The sequence below is a fragment of the Puma concolor genome, chromosome D4, assembly GCF_028749965.1.
Source record: "Puma concolor isolate L17-30 chromosome D4, mPumCon1.1.hap2, whole genome shotgun sequence".
Lineage (NCBI taxonomy): Eukaryota > Metazoa > Chordata > Mammalia > Carnivora > Felidae > Puma > Puma concolor.
The window spans coordinates 26,952,366-26,965,590 of NC_141679.1; the positions used below are offsets into that span (position 1 = coordinate 26,952,366).

The window sequence follows — 13,225 nt, forward strand, 5'->3', positions numbered from 1 at the left end:
ACTGCAAGTGCTTGGAGGTAAAAAAATACACTATTTAGCTTGGGGGCCACTGTCTTAATTTGTGGTGAAGCTAAAGCAGTGTAGCCCTCGTTGCTTTTTTATTTTTCCCTTTATGCTGTTGCTCTTGTATTATCAGTGCAGATGTCAATACAATGAAAAAGAAAATGTTTTAATATTACTGTGAAAGTAATTTTAATGTTACAGACACCTGCGTTCCCAGACCATCTGTGAGAACTGCTGTTATGTTCTGTCATACTATATTGTGGTTTTTGATATGCTTCTCATTGATTTATCTGTTTTGTTACCTGGAATTGTTAAAAATGAATGTTCTTTAACTTAAGATCAGTAGGAGGGGTACAGTTCGGAAAACTGGGGCTTTGCATCTTTTACCGGATTTGACCATCAATATTTAAGTTACTTAAAATGTTACAGTAGTAGTTCTCCCCTTTCCTGCACATTGGGATTTTACCTGTAGTGGTTTGAAACCATTGCAGAGGGGCCACCCCTAGAATTTAATTGGTTTAGGGTGCTGCTTGGATGTTGGGATTTTCACAGGCTCCAGAGTTGATACCAACATGAAGCCAAAGTTGAGAACTGCTTTATAGAGGATGAATACTGTTTTGATTAGCTGTTTACTCAGGTGTTTTCTACATTTAAATAAAATGGGATTTCCTTTTTTTCTTTTTTCTTTATATTTATATTTATTTTGGGGAGAGCACAAGCAGGGAAGGGACAAAGAGAGAGGGACAGAGGATCTGAAGCAGGCTCTGCACTGACAGGCTGACAGCATGAGCCCGATGTGGGGCTTAATTAACGAACGTGAGATCATGACGTGAGCTGAAGTCAGACGCTCAACCGACTGAAGTGCCCCTAAATAAAATGAAACTTTAAAAAGTAGCTTTGACACTGTTCCTGGGACAAAAAAAGGTTAGATTATGACCCCAAGCGATTTAAGAAACAACTTAAAAGTGGTAGGGGCACCTGGGTGGCTCAGTCAGTTAAGCGGCCGGCTTCGGCTCAGGTCATGATCTCACGGTCCGTGAGTTCAAGCCCTGTGTCGGGCTCTGTGCTGACAGCTCAGAGCCTGGAGCCTGTTTCAGATTCTGTGTGTCCCTCTCTCTGACCCTCCCCCGTTCATGTTCTGTCTCTCTCTGTCTCAAAAATAAATAAACGTTAAAAAAAAAAAAGTGGTTTAAGAAAGTTAAAAAACAGCAGTCAGTTCTGTGAAAAAGCATAGTTGGGGGAAATTTACTAGTGATATTTTAAAATGAGGTTGGTAATTCTGATTGGATTTTTGTGGCCTGTGGTGGGTTGCTTGCTAATTATTAAAAGTTCAATTTATAGGGATTAAATATTCATCGTGTAGAAGGCATTATGTTAGTAATGGAGTAGAAATAATTTCTTAGAAAATGAAGTTTAAAGTAATGAAAGCCCATTTTCAAACAAAACTGTTTTGTTTCTTTTTTTTTTCTTAGAATTAAAATTTAAATATAAAGATGGTGTTATTCAAAGGATTTTTCTGTTTGTTTCTTTTAGAATTAAAGTTGGGAGAACTGCTTCATGATAAGCTGTAAGTATTTGAAATAGCGTAGTTTAATATTTCTGGGTTTTTTGTGTGTGTGCAATAGTATTCCTTGAGGCCTGGGTAATACTACATTTCAAAGCTGTAAAAATAAAATGAATTAGAAATCTATTTTTAATCTTGGTGAGCTGTTTTGGAGCAGCTGACCTTAGTTATGATATGAAATGGTTGTACCTGGTAAAACTATGATTTATGGTCCTTTCTTTAAGAGTTAGATGTATAGGATATGGAATTTCTTGAGGAAAAGATACAGATTTTGTGTTATCTGTGATAGGCTGGTTGATGACCAACGATGATTGATTTAATGGCTGGATGAGAGAATCCTGGGAAAGGCGAAAAAAGGGAGATGCTTGATTTTATTTGTACTCCCGCAGATAACCTCAATTCCCGTACTATGGCCAGGCTCAATTTCAAAATTAGGAATGTGAAGTGTTAAATCAGTTAATGGCCAAGATGGGACATTTGAGGAGCAGGAGTAGATCCTGAAATTTAATTTTTCTCAAACTAATGTGAATCAGAGACATCAAGGGGTTTTTAAAACACACATTGCTGGGCCCAACCCCCCAGAGTTCCTTCTTTAGGGCTGGTGTGGGACCCCGCAGAAGTTGAAGTTCCAACAAGTTCCCAGGTGAGGTTGATGTGCTGATCCAGGGATCGACCACACTAAGAACCACTCTGGGTCATCCTTTTGGTGCTGCAGGCGGTTCTACGAAAGATAAACGAAACCATACCACAAACAAATCCAGGAAAGAGTGTGACTCCTCACTGTGGAACAAGATTTGAGAGAAGACAGCTGAAGAGGGACCAAGTGGTCTTCATTTCCCCAAGGTTTTAGGCTCAGCCCAGGAAACATGATTGTCAGCAGCCTCCCCTGAACACCTATTAAAGTTATATTCTTGTAATTTATCTCTCCCTTAGCTGTCTTGTATTTTCTCCCTACTATACAATCTTCTAACATATATGTAACTTTTTATCTTTACTGTTTGTTTCCTTTCTCTGGAATCTCGGCAGGCAAATTTGTTTTGTTCACTTGAACCTAGAACCGCGTCTAGCATATATTAGGTGCTCAGCATTTGTTGAATGAATGGAGAAATCCTAATTTAATGCTGCTATAATTTCTGTAGAGCGTTTACTAATTAGGCAAGTACTTCACTGGTCTAGGGTTTTTTTTTTTTTTTTTTTTCAACGTTTTTTTATTTATTTTTGGGACAGAGAGAGACAGAGCATGAATGGGGGAGGGGCAGAGAGAGAGGGAGACACAGAATCCGAAACAGGCTCCAGGCTCCGAGCCATCAGCCCAGAGCCTGATGCGGGGCTCGAACTCACGGACTGGGAGATCGTGACCTGGCTGAAGTCTGACGCTTAACCGACTGCGCCACCCAGGCGCCCCTCACTGGTCTAGGGTTTTAATTGTGCCATTAAAAACTTGTTTTTGTTCTCTTGTAAGTAATGGATACTTTGTTTTAAACGAATTCAAACATTAGAGATGAAGCAAAAATTTCCCATTGTACTGCCCCCACGTCCCCCATGCTTACTCTTTGCTCAGATATCATCACTATTATGAGATTGTTGCATGTCCTTTTGGACCTATAAAATATATATATGAATAAAATCTGTAAAAATAGTTGATTATAAATTCCTGTCTACAGTATGTATTATTTTGAAAATTCTTTTCCCATTCAGTGTATCTCGGAGATCTTTCCATGTTAGTATATAAGCTATACCTCGTTCATTTTAACTGTTGCTTTGTATTTTACAGTGATTATACCATAATTTATTCTGCAGTATCCCTATTGATGGACATTTAGATTGCAACATGGGAACATGGGATTAGTAACATGGGAAAATTGAAGACATTTAATTTATACAAACCTCTTTGTAGGCATGTGCAAATATATTTTAGGATGGAAGCCTAGAAATCAAATGACTGGATTTTAATAGGTTCAGCCAAACTTTACTAAAAAAAAGTCTGTATCAGTCTCCCACCAACAGTATATGAGAGTAAACTAAGTATATTTTTTAAGCTTTCTGAGTGGCCAAAGCAATTCCTCATTGTTTTGTTTTGCATTGCCTGATTACATTTGAATTTGAGCAGCTTTTCACTTTTATTATAAATATACACTTTTTTCTTTTGTGAATTGTCCATTCATGTCCTTTGCCTCTTTTTTTTTAAATTTTTTTTTTTTAAGTGTCTGTTTATTTTTGAGAGAGAGACAGAATGTGAGTTGGTTAGGAGTAGAGAGAGAGAGGGAGACACAGAATCCGAAGCAGACTCCAGGCTCTGAGCTCTCAGCACAGAGCCCGATGCGAGGCTTGAACTCACAAGCTGTGAGATCATGACCTGAGCCGAAGTTGGATGCTCCACTGACTGAGCCAGCCAGGCGCCCCTGTCCTTTGCTTCTTTTTCTTTGGACTAGTTGCCTTATTTGTTGTATGAATCAGTTGTATTCTGGATAACAACTTTTTAAAAATTACCTATATTAAAAATACCCTTTCTAGATAATTATGGTGTTTTAACTATGGTTTATTATCATTGCATGTAAATTTAAAATATTTACACAATTGCATACATCAGCTTCTCCTTTTATAGTTTTTTGAAATTATTGAAAATCTTTTTTTTGTTCAGAAATTCAAAAATTATTGAAATCTTTTGTTTGTTTGCTTGTTTTAGGTATAGAACTTAAATCTGCCTGGGTTTACTTTTTAAAATTGTGTGAATCAAAGATTTCACATTTTCCAGATGGTTAGCCACTTGTTTCAGCAGTATTTATTGATTAATCCACTATTTTTCATTAGTTTGAAATTCTGTATCATATAGAATTCCTACAGAAATGTGGGTTTAGACTGTTTTCTATAGATCTGTGTGTTCTAGAATGTTTGTAATTATTATGTCTTATAGTATCTTTGATATTTGGTGAATACCGTTTTTGTTGAAAGAATTCTCTTCCATTTTTTGCATATTTTCTGTTTTGGCTTGGCAAGCTCTTTGAAAAATACTATTTGGGTTTTGATTAGCATAGTTTAGAGTTGTTTTCAATAATAACATACTCATCTTGTCAGATTATCTTGAAGCATTGAGAGATTTGAGGGATTGAAGGGAAGAGTTTGTCTCCTTAAAGCTGGTTTTAATGTCTTGCTGCTTTTCTAAGAGGAAATGATGTATTGTAACAAGGTAATGTCTTTATTTTCCTGGTAGTCTAATAGCTTAGACTAAGCAAAATGTGAAGTCAGTAGCTTGATCACCTATCAGACTTTCTTTTAAGCTTTTCTTGTTCCTGTCCCATTTTTTAAGGCATATCTGTTAATGATATACTCACTAACCAGTCCACAGTGCACCACAACTATCTGTTTATATGGCTAATAAGCCATAAATACCAGATACAAGTTAACACGACTCCTGGATTATTTTTCATTATGTTACTGCCAGAACTTCGGGCATTGTAGATGGTAATGTGCTGCATTATTCCTATTATTCAAGATATAAAGAAAATAAATCAAAAATTACATTTGGTAATGATTATTCCAATACAACTTTCTAAATATTAAGTAGAGAAAACCATTTAAAGAAGGCAAAGTGAAATCCATTATAGATCAGTTGATCTTTTTTCCAAAATTTCTAATGTGCAACCTTTTTAAGGAAACACAAAAAACAACTTTTGTTTTTTCACCTGCACAGTGTATGCAAATAATTTGACCACTACATAGAATTTTTATGTTAAAATAAGATTATTTAATTTTTTTAATTTAAAAATTTTTTTTCTTTTTTTTTTTTGCGAGAGAGTTACATACATGCATAAGCCAGAAGTGGGTAGAGGAAGAGAGAGAATCCTAATCAGGCTCCATGTCCAGTGTAGAGCCCGACAGTGGGGCTCAATCTCACGACCCTGAGATTATGACCTGAACTGGACATTTAACTGACTGAGCCACCCAGGTGCCCCAGAGGGAAATTATTTAATTGAAATAGAAGTGTTAGCAAATTGGGAAGACTAAATATATAGAACACTATATATTTAAAGTACTATAATTATTATATCATTGAGGGAATCTGGGTAAACTTACTGGTTCAAAACAATTTGTGGGGTCAATTTTTTTGTTTGCAGATTTGGTCTTTTTGAAGCCATGTCTGCCATTGAAATGATGGATCCCAAGATGGATGCTGGCATGATTGGAAACCAAGTTAATCGAAAAGTTCTCAATTTTGAACAAGCTATCAAGGTAAATACCATTGTGCTTTTTGTTTTATCATTTGTTATTCCACATGTTAAAACAGTGCCCATCAAACTTGGCATATTAAAATACAATTTTTTTTACAAGCATCTCAGGTACATAAACAAAACTTAGTTACAAGCTTTAGTTATCTTTTTTTTTGAAGTCTGTAAAGTGTTCAAAGGTCTTCATTACAAGCTGGCACTAAATTTGTGTGTGTGTTTACTACTTTTTTAAAGCATTTCAGTATATATTCAAATACCAGGGTAGTTGGTTAAGCCATTAAGTTTTATATATATTTTTTTTTTTTAATTTTTTTTTTTCAACGTTTATTTATTTTTGGGACAGAGAGAGACAGAGCATGAACGGGGGAGGGGCAGAGAGAGAGGGAGACACAGAATCCGAAACAGGCTCCAGGCTCCGAGCCATCAGCCCAGAGCCTGACGCGGGGCTCGAACTCCCGGACCGCGAGATCGTGACCTGGCTGAAGTCGGACGCTCAACCGACTGCACCACCCAGGCGCCCCAAGTTTTATATATTAACACACTAAGCAGAATGCTTGTGGTTGTGAATTTGAAATTCATTCTGTGAGGATTGACTTAGAAATTCATTCACAGTTGCCACCGAGTTTAATTTTGCATATTTTATGAAGAAAGATTTGCTAAATAAATGGATATTTAAATAAAATTTACAAGTAGTAAAATTAATCACCTTGAAGGGTTTTTAAAAATTTTTTTTTATTTTTATTTTTGAGAGAGAGAGCGAGCAGAAGTCGGGGAGGGGCAGAGAGAGAGGGAGACACATAATCCGAAGCAGGCTCCACGCTCTGAGCTGTCTGCACAGAGCCCAATGTGGGGCTTGAACGCATGAACCGTGAGACCATGACCTTAGCTAAAGTCGGATGCTCAACCAACTGAGCCACCCAGGCACCCCAAGGGAAGGGTTTTTAAAAATGTTTACTTTTCTAAGTACTTTTGATCCGTTAAAATGATTCATATTTATTAATGCTTAAAACTAATTTGAACTGTGTTTTTAAATACTTGTTTAACTTTTTGTTTATAAAGGCCTTTATTCTTTTCAAATTAAGAGGCTTTGATTTTTTTGTATTGAAGATCTATTTAAGATATATTTCAAGAATACAGAGTTAATTTGGCATTTTAGTTTTTATCAGATGATGATATAGTTCTAGAATTATTATTTTTTAAGTATTTAATTTTTGGAGGCCAAAATGCTACTGGACATAGAAACTATAACTTTTATAAAAACTTCTCATATGTCTTATTTCTCCTCTTTTAGGATGGCACCATTAAAATTAAAGACCTCACCTTGCCTGAATTGATAGGAATAATGGATACTTGTTTTTGCTGTTTGGTAAGAGTACACTTGGTTAATCTAAAAACTGTGACTTCCTAGAAAGTTCCCTCTGGTTGGGAGAATTGAATTAGAGAAGAGAGGTAGGAAAACCATTGTGCAGTTTCTTGCAGTAATCTAGGGGAGGTGTGATGCTCTTGACTAAGTTAATAGTAGTGAGGATGAAAAAGGAGAGTTAAAGGAGTGGCTAAGCACCTGGTTAGTTCTAAAATTGTGAATTCCCTACTTAATGGATTTTTATTGACTCCACTGTGGAATTGATTGCTTTTAGATTCTATGTAAGGTGGCATTCTAATTCCATTAGTCTCCAAATGTATTGCACACTGAATTCTGTATAAGCATGTTTCCCTTAGATAGCTAATCATATTTACGGTGTATGATTTTTGAAAGACTTTAGTCAGTGAAAGTGAATTGTAATTCTTCTGTCTTTTCTTAGCTTCCTTTTAATCATCTTTGAAATCCTGTGGTTAATTATATATTTATTTGGGTCTGTGGCTTTCTAGCCCTTGACTGTCGGATCTATTTAGACTTTGCAGACCCTCTGTGTCATCTTAAACATATACATTCTTTTACTTCTTTATAGATAACCTGGCTAGAAGGCCATTCCTTGGCACAGACAGTATTCACGTGCCTTTACATTCATAATCCAGACTTTATAGAAGATCCTGCCATGAAAGCTTTTGCTCTGGGAATTCTGAAAATCTGTGACATTGCAAGGGAAAAAGTAAATAAAGCTGCTGTTTTTGAAGAGGTAAGATTTTGTAATATAAGAATTCCTGAAACTCATTGACCACTTTATTTATTGTGATGTATTTAAATGATTATATGATACATGTTTTTATTGATACATGTAGTTAAAAACAGTTTTTAAAAGTGATGCTATGCTGTTTACAGATATATTGACTGAAATGATCCAGTTCTAAGAAAAAACTTTCATCTTAGTGTATGTTCGTTCTGTTGGTACCATTTGTTGAGTATCCATTATGTGCTGAGAGAGTACTTTGTTCTGAATATTATGGGGATTCACAAAGACTATGAAGACACAGCCTCAAGTCTCTTAAAAATTATAACACAGAAGTGTTGTACTTTCAGTTTTTGGATAATAGGGAGCTAAGGAAAACAAAGGTATGAAAAATATTTCAGGATATAAATATTTTCTTCCAGTTTATACTAAGTACCTTGCCCTTAGGAAGTGTTTTAAGTTTTAGACATAGAAAGATTTTTTTTCTCCTTATGAGAAATTTTATGGAGAAATGCGATAGTATTTAAAATTATTGATAAGTAATTATTTTTTTAATTCTTCCTTTTGTTGAAACTTATGTTTCTTTTTAACACTGTTACTAATCCAAAATAAATATTTTAGTCTCCTACAGTGGTTCAGTGTATACAATGTATAGCTTTTCTAAATTTATATATGTGAGAATAATTAAATATATAGCTAATATGATCACATTTAAATATATGGCTTGTGAGTTGTCTATGAAATACCGCCTATTTTTATACACTTATTTGTTACTTAACTACCTATTTTAATTGCTGTGGGTATCATTATGGAATATCTTACACATTTGAGTGAAAATTTTAAAAAGATTAAGTTAATGAGAAGAGATACACAAATTATTAAATACTTACATTCTCAACGTATGCCCAAAAGGACATCAAAAATCCTAGTCCTAGGGCAGAGAAAGGATTCATTTAGCAAATAGTACTCGGACAGTTGGTTAGCACCCTTGAGAATTAACTTATCATCATTTTATATCTGCCTTAATCTTTTGGGTTGTTGTAACAACAGAAGTTTATTTCTCATATTTCTGGAGGCTAAGAAGTCCACAATCAAGGCACCAGCGGCTTCAGTGTCTGGTGAAGGCCTGACTACTGGTTCATAGTTGGCCATCTTTTCACTGTGTCCTCACATGGCAGAAAGTGTAAGGGAGATCTCTGGGATCTCTTTTACAAGGGCACTGGTCCCATTCATAGGGCTCTACTCTCATGGCCTGATCATCTCTCAGAAGGCGCCCTACCACCAGATACCATCACATTGGGTGTTAGGACTTAACAGGAATTTTGGAGGGACACAAACATTCAGTCTATAACAACATCAAAATAAATTGCAGATCAATGAAATATTTTAAGTGTAAAAAGTTGTTAAAAGTCAGAAAATAGTTTACAGAAAATAAAATGGCCTTTAAACATGAGAAAAGATACATAAGAGAAATGTAGATTAAAACTGAGGTGCCTTTTTTTACCCATTATTGGCAAAGATTAGAAATTTCTTATACTATGTCGATGAGGGTGAGAAACAGGTACTCTCGTGCTGTGTGTGTGAGAGAGAGATGAACAGTCATCATTTCTCTCTTTTTAATCTTTTTTTAAGAAAACCTTTTTATTTGGAAATAATTTCAAATTATCAGAAGTTATAGTAACCACAGAAAGAACACCATATATCTCTCACCTTGATTCAGCTGCTATTAATGAATTATTCCAATTAAATTACTTCTTCAGTTTCTGTTGTGTATGCATATACATGTTTATGTATTTTTTTCCCCGAACCGTTGGAGACTAAGTTGCATACATTTTGAAGTTCTCCCTCCAAACATCTGTCAGTGTGCATCTCCTAAGAAAGAAGCACTTTCATACACAGCTACAGCACAGTTATCAACTTCAGTGAATCTGTGATAACAGTCCCTTCTCTGTATTCTGTTCCTGTCAGGTGACCCAGCATTGTCCTTCTTTGCATTTTTACCCTATACTACGGGTTCCAGTCTAGGATCATGTCCTGCATTTGGTTGCCTATCTTTTTAGTCTCTTTAATCCACAGAAGTTCCTCAGCCTTTTTTTTTGTCTCCATACCATGGATAATTTTGGAGAACACAGGCCTCTCCTGGTTTGCCTTTTTTCACGGAATGTTCCTCACTTAGGATTTGTGTGTTTTTCCTCATGATTACATTTAGATTAAGCAATCCTGGCTGGAATACAACAAAAGTAATATTGTGTCTTCCTTCCGGTGCCACAGCTGAGGCATACAGTGTCCATCGGCCCCCTCAGTGGTGATGTTATTTTGTTCCAAGGTGTTTTGCGATTACTGTATGGTTAGTTTTTAGCCTGGCATATAATAAGCAATCTGTAGGGAAGCTCTTTAAGATCCTGGAAATATCCTGCTCATTAAAACCTATCCCCTAGATTTAGCATCCATCAATATTTGCTTGGTTTAATCTTCACTGTAAAATGATGATTTTCTAAGTTTAGCATGCCCTCCACATTTGTTAGTAAGGACTCAGGTTTCCAGTGTAAGCAAGACTCATATGTTTTTATGGTATCATAAATTCACACAACTGTTTTAAAGAACAATTAGTAATATTAATATAAGTTAAAATGTGTATGACTTATCTCCGCAGTTTCACTTTTAAGAATTCTACAAATAGATCTGTGCTGTGCACAAAGACTTGTATGCAAGGACATTAATTGTAGTTTTGTTTGTAGTAACTAAGGTCTAGAAACTGTCTTAATGTCCATCAACAGGAGACTCATTAAGTGATGCTACCTTCATACAGTTGGGTATTGTGCCCCCTTTACAAAGGAGGTAGCTTTATGTATACAAATAAGATTAGGTCTCCAAAATAAAGTAAAATAAGTCAGGTGTAGAAAAGTATGTAGTAGGTTACTACCATTTTCTTTTCTTTTTTTTTAAATGGGAGGTATTTATCTTCATAAATAAGATAATTGGAAGATTTTATTTAAGTTTATTTTGAGAGGGAGAGAGAGAACGCAAGTGAGGAAGGGATGGAGACAGAATCCCAAGTAGGCTCCACGCTATTAGCATGGAACCCAATGTGGGGCTCAAACCCATGAACTGTGAGATCACGATCTGAGGCAAAGTCGGACACTTAACCGACTGAGCCACCCAGGCACTCCAAGATAACTGGAATCTTGAGGATTGGGATATATACTTTTTTGTGCTGTTGGAATTTTTATTATGTGCCTGGATAAATTTGTTTTAAAATAAATGAAAATGGGGCAGCTGGGTGGCTCAGTCAGTTAAGCGTCCAACTCTTGATTTTAGCTCAGGTCATGATCTCGCAGTTAGGGAGTTTGAGCCCTACATTGGGCTCTGTGCTGCTGGTGTGGAGCCTGCTTGGGATTCTCTTTCTACCTCTCTCTGTCCCTTCCCTGTGCTCTCTCTCTTTCAAAATAAATAGAAAACTTTAAAATAAATGAAAATAAATTTTTTGTAATATAAATTGAAATTCTGCATATCCTCTGGATGAAGGACTTACAAATGGGAGAAATTGTAAAGGAAAAGACCAATAGGAAAAAGCTGATAAAAAATTTTTTAGAAAAATCTGGATAACAAAAATAACCAAATATTTCTTTATTAGGCTCTCATTCAAATAAAGCATAACACTGAAGCCCAGATGAATAAATGGGCAGTAAAATAAACAACTTACTCTTGGAGGAAGGTAATAAATTGCCATCATATTTTTAAAATTTAGCCTTATGTAATCCAAGAAATACAATTAAAATAAAAAGTAATTAGGGGCGCCTGGGTGGCGCAGTCGGTTAAGCGTCCGACTTCAGCCAGGTCACGATCTCGCGGTCCGTGAGTTCGAGCCCCGCGTCGGGCTCTGGGCTGATGGCTCAGAGCCTGGAGCCTGTTTCCGATTCTGTGTCTCCCTCTCTCTCTGCCCCTCGCCCGTTCATGCTCTGTCTCTCTCTGTCCCAAAAATAAATAAACGTTGAAAAAAAAAATTAAAAAAAAAATAAAATAAAAAGTAATTAGATCATTTTTCATCTACTAAATATATTTATAAATGAGACCATTCAGTATTGGTAAGGATACAGTGAGTTGTCATTTTGGTTTTTATTATAGTGGGAGTGTGCATTAGCACAGGTGAAATTAATTCATCTCTAGAACTCAGCCTTAAATGATTAGAAGCATGGACACTTCATGCCCAATACTTGAATAAGTTTTCAATAGTGATAAGTTTTCTTTTTTAAAAATTTTTTTTTTTCGACGTTTATTTATTTTTGGGACAGAGAGAGACAGAGGATGAACGGGGGAGGGGCAGAGAGAGAGGGAGACACAGAATCGGAAACAGGCTCCAGGCTCTGAGCCATCAGCCCAGAGCCTGACGCGGGGCTCGAACTCCCGGACCGCGAGATCGTGACCTGGCTGAAGTCGGACGCTTAACCGACTGCGCCACCCAGGCGCCCCAATAGTGATAAGTTTTCAATAGTGATAAGTTTCAATAGTAATAAGTTTTCAAAGTTAGCATCAACCAAAATGCCACCATTAAGGTTATGCTTGAAGTAAATTATGGATAATTTATTACCATGGATAATTTATTATGGATAATTCTAAATAAATAATTTATAATTTATTATACATAGTGATAGTGAAAATGATGTTTAGAATCATAGGAGAGTATATACTTTTAAACAGGAAAGTGGCACATAGTGTAAGCAACTGTGTAAAATTAAAAGAAAACTAGGAAGAAATATAAGTAAAATCTCCTGGGCTGAAGAGATTGTTTTTTCTTTCTTCTTCTGTTTTTTTAATGTTTGTTTATTTTGAGAGAGTGCTGGGGAGGGGCAGAGAGAGAGAGATCCCAAGCAGGGTCCACACTCAGCACAGAGCCTGAGGAGGGCTGGATCTCATGACCATGAGATCATGACTTAAACTGAAATTAAGAGTCAGATGCTTAACTGACTGAGCCACCCAAGTGCCCCTATGTTTTCTTGTTTCTATAAACTTTTCAGATTTGCTAGATAGGTTTATCTTGTTTTTAAATTAGAAAAAGAATTGATTGCCTAGTGAAAGTTCTTAAGAGAGCTAGTAATGAATAAGAATGAACTGTAATAAACCAGTCATTTCTTTGTTTGAAATGCTGCTTCTGAAGTTCTAGGTGCTGTTATATTTTGCCCTCAAGATGTGTCTCTGCTTTGTTTTTACTTCTGGAGACATTTCACTTGTCTAAAGATGTGCCTTTCTTAATATCCTGTGTACATATACAAAATGGGAACCATAGTTCCCCCATCACACCGCTGGTCCACTTGCATTCTACATTC

At 36.0% G+C, this 13,225-nt stretch overlaps 1 protein-coding gene across 3 annotated transcripts in view; it reads left to right on the forward strand.

The window, feature by feature from the left end:
• Positions 1–13,225, forward strand: part of NAA35 (N-alpha-acetyltransferase 35, NatC auxiliary subunit) — a 102,309-nt gene that overhangs the window by 11,028 nt on the left and 78,056 nt on the right. For all 3 annotated transcript variants that reach the window (XM_086685118.1, XM_025931563.2, XM_086685119.1), the window contains exons 3-6: positions 1,537–1,570; positions 5,683–5,797; positions 7,085–7,159; positions 7,743–7,910. In XM_086685118.1, coding sequence (XP_086541244.1) covers positions 1,537–1,570; positions 5,683–5,797; positions 7,085–7,159; positions 7,743–7,910 — 392 coding nt within the window. The remainder of the gene's footprint in view (positions 1–1,536; positions 1,571–5,682; positions 5,798–7,084; positions 7,160–7,742; positions 7,911–13,225) is intronic.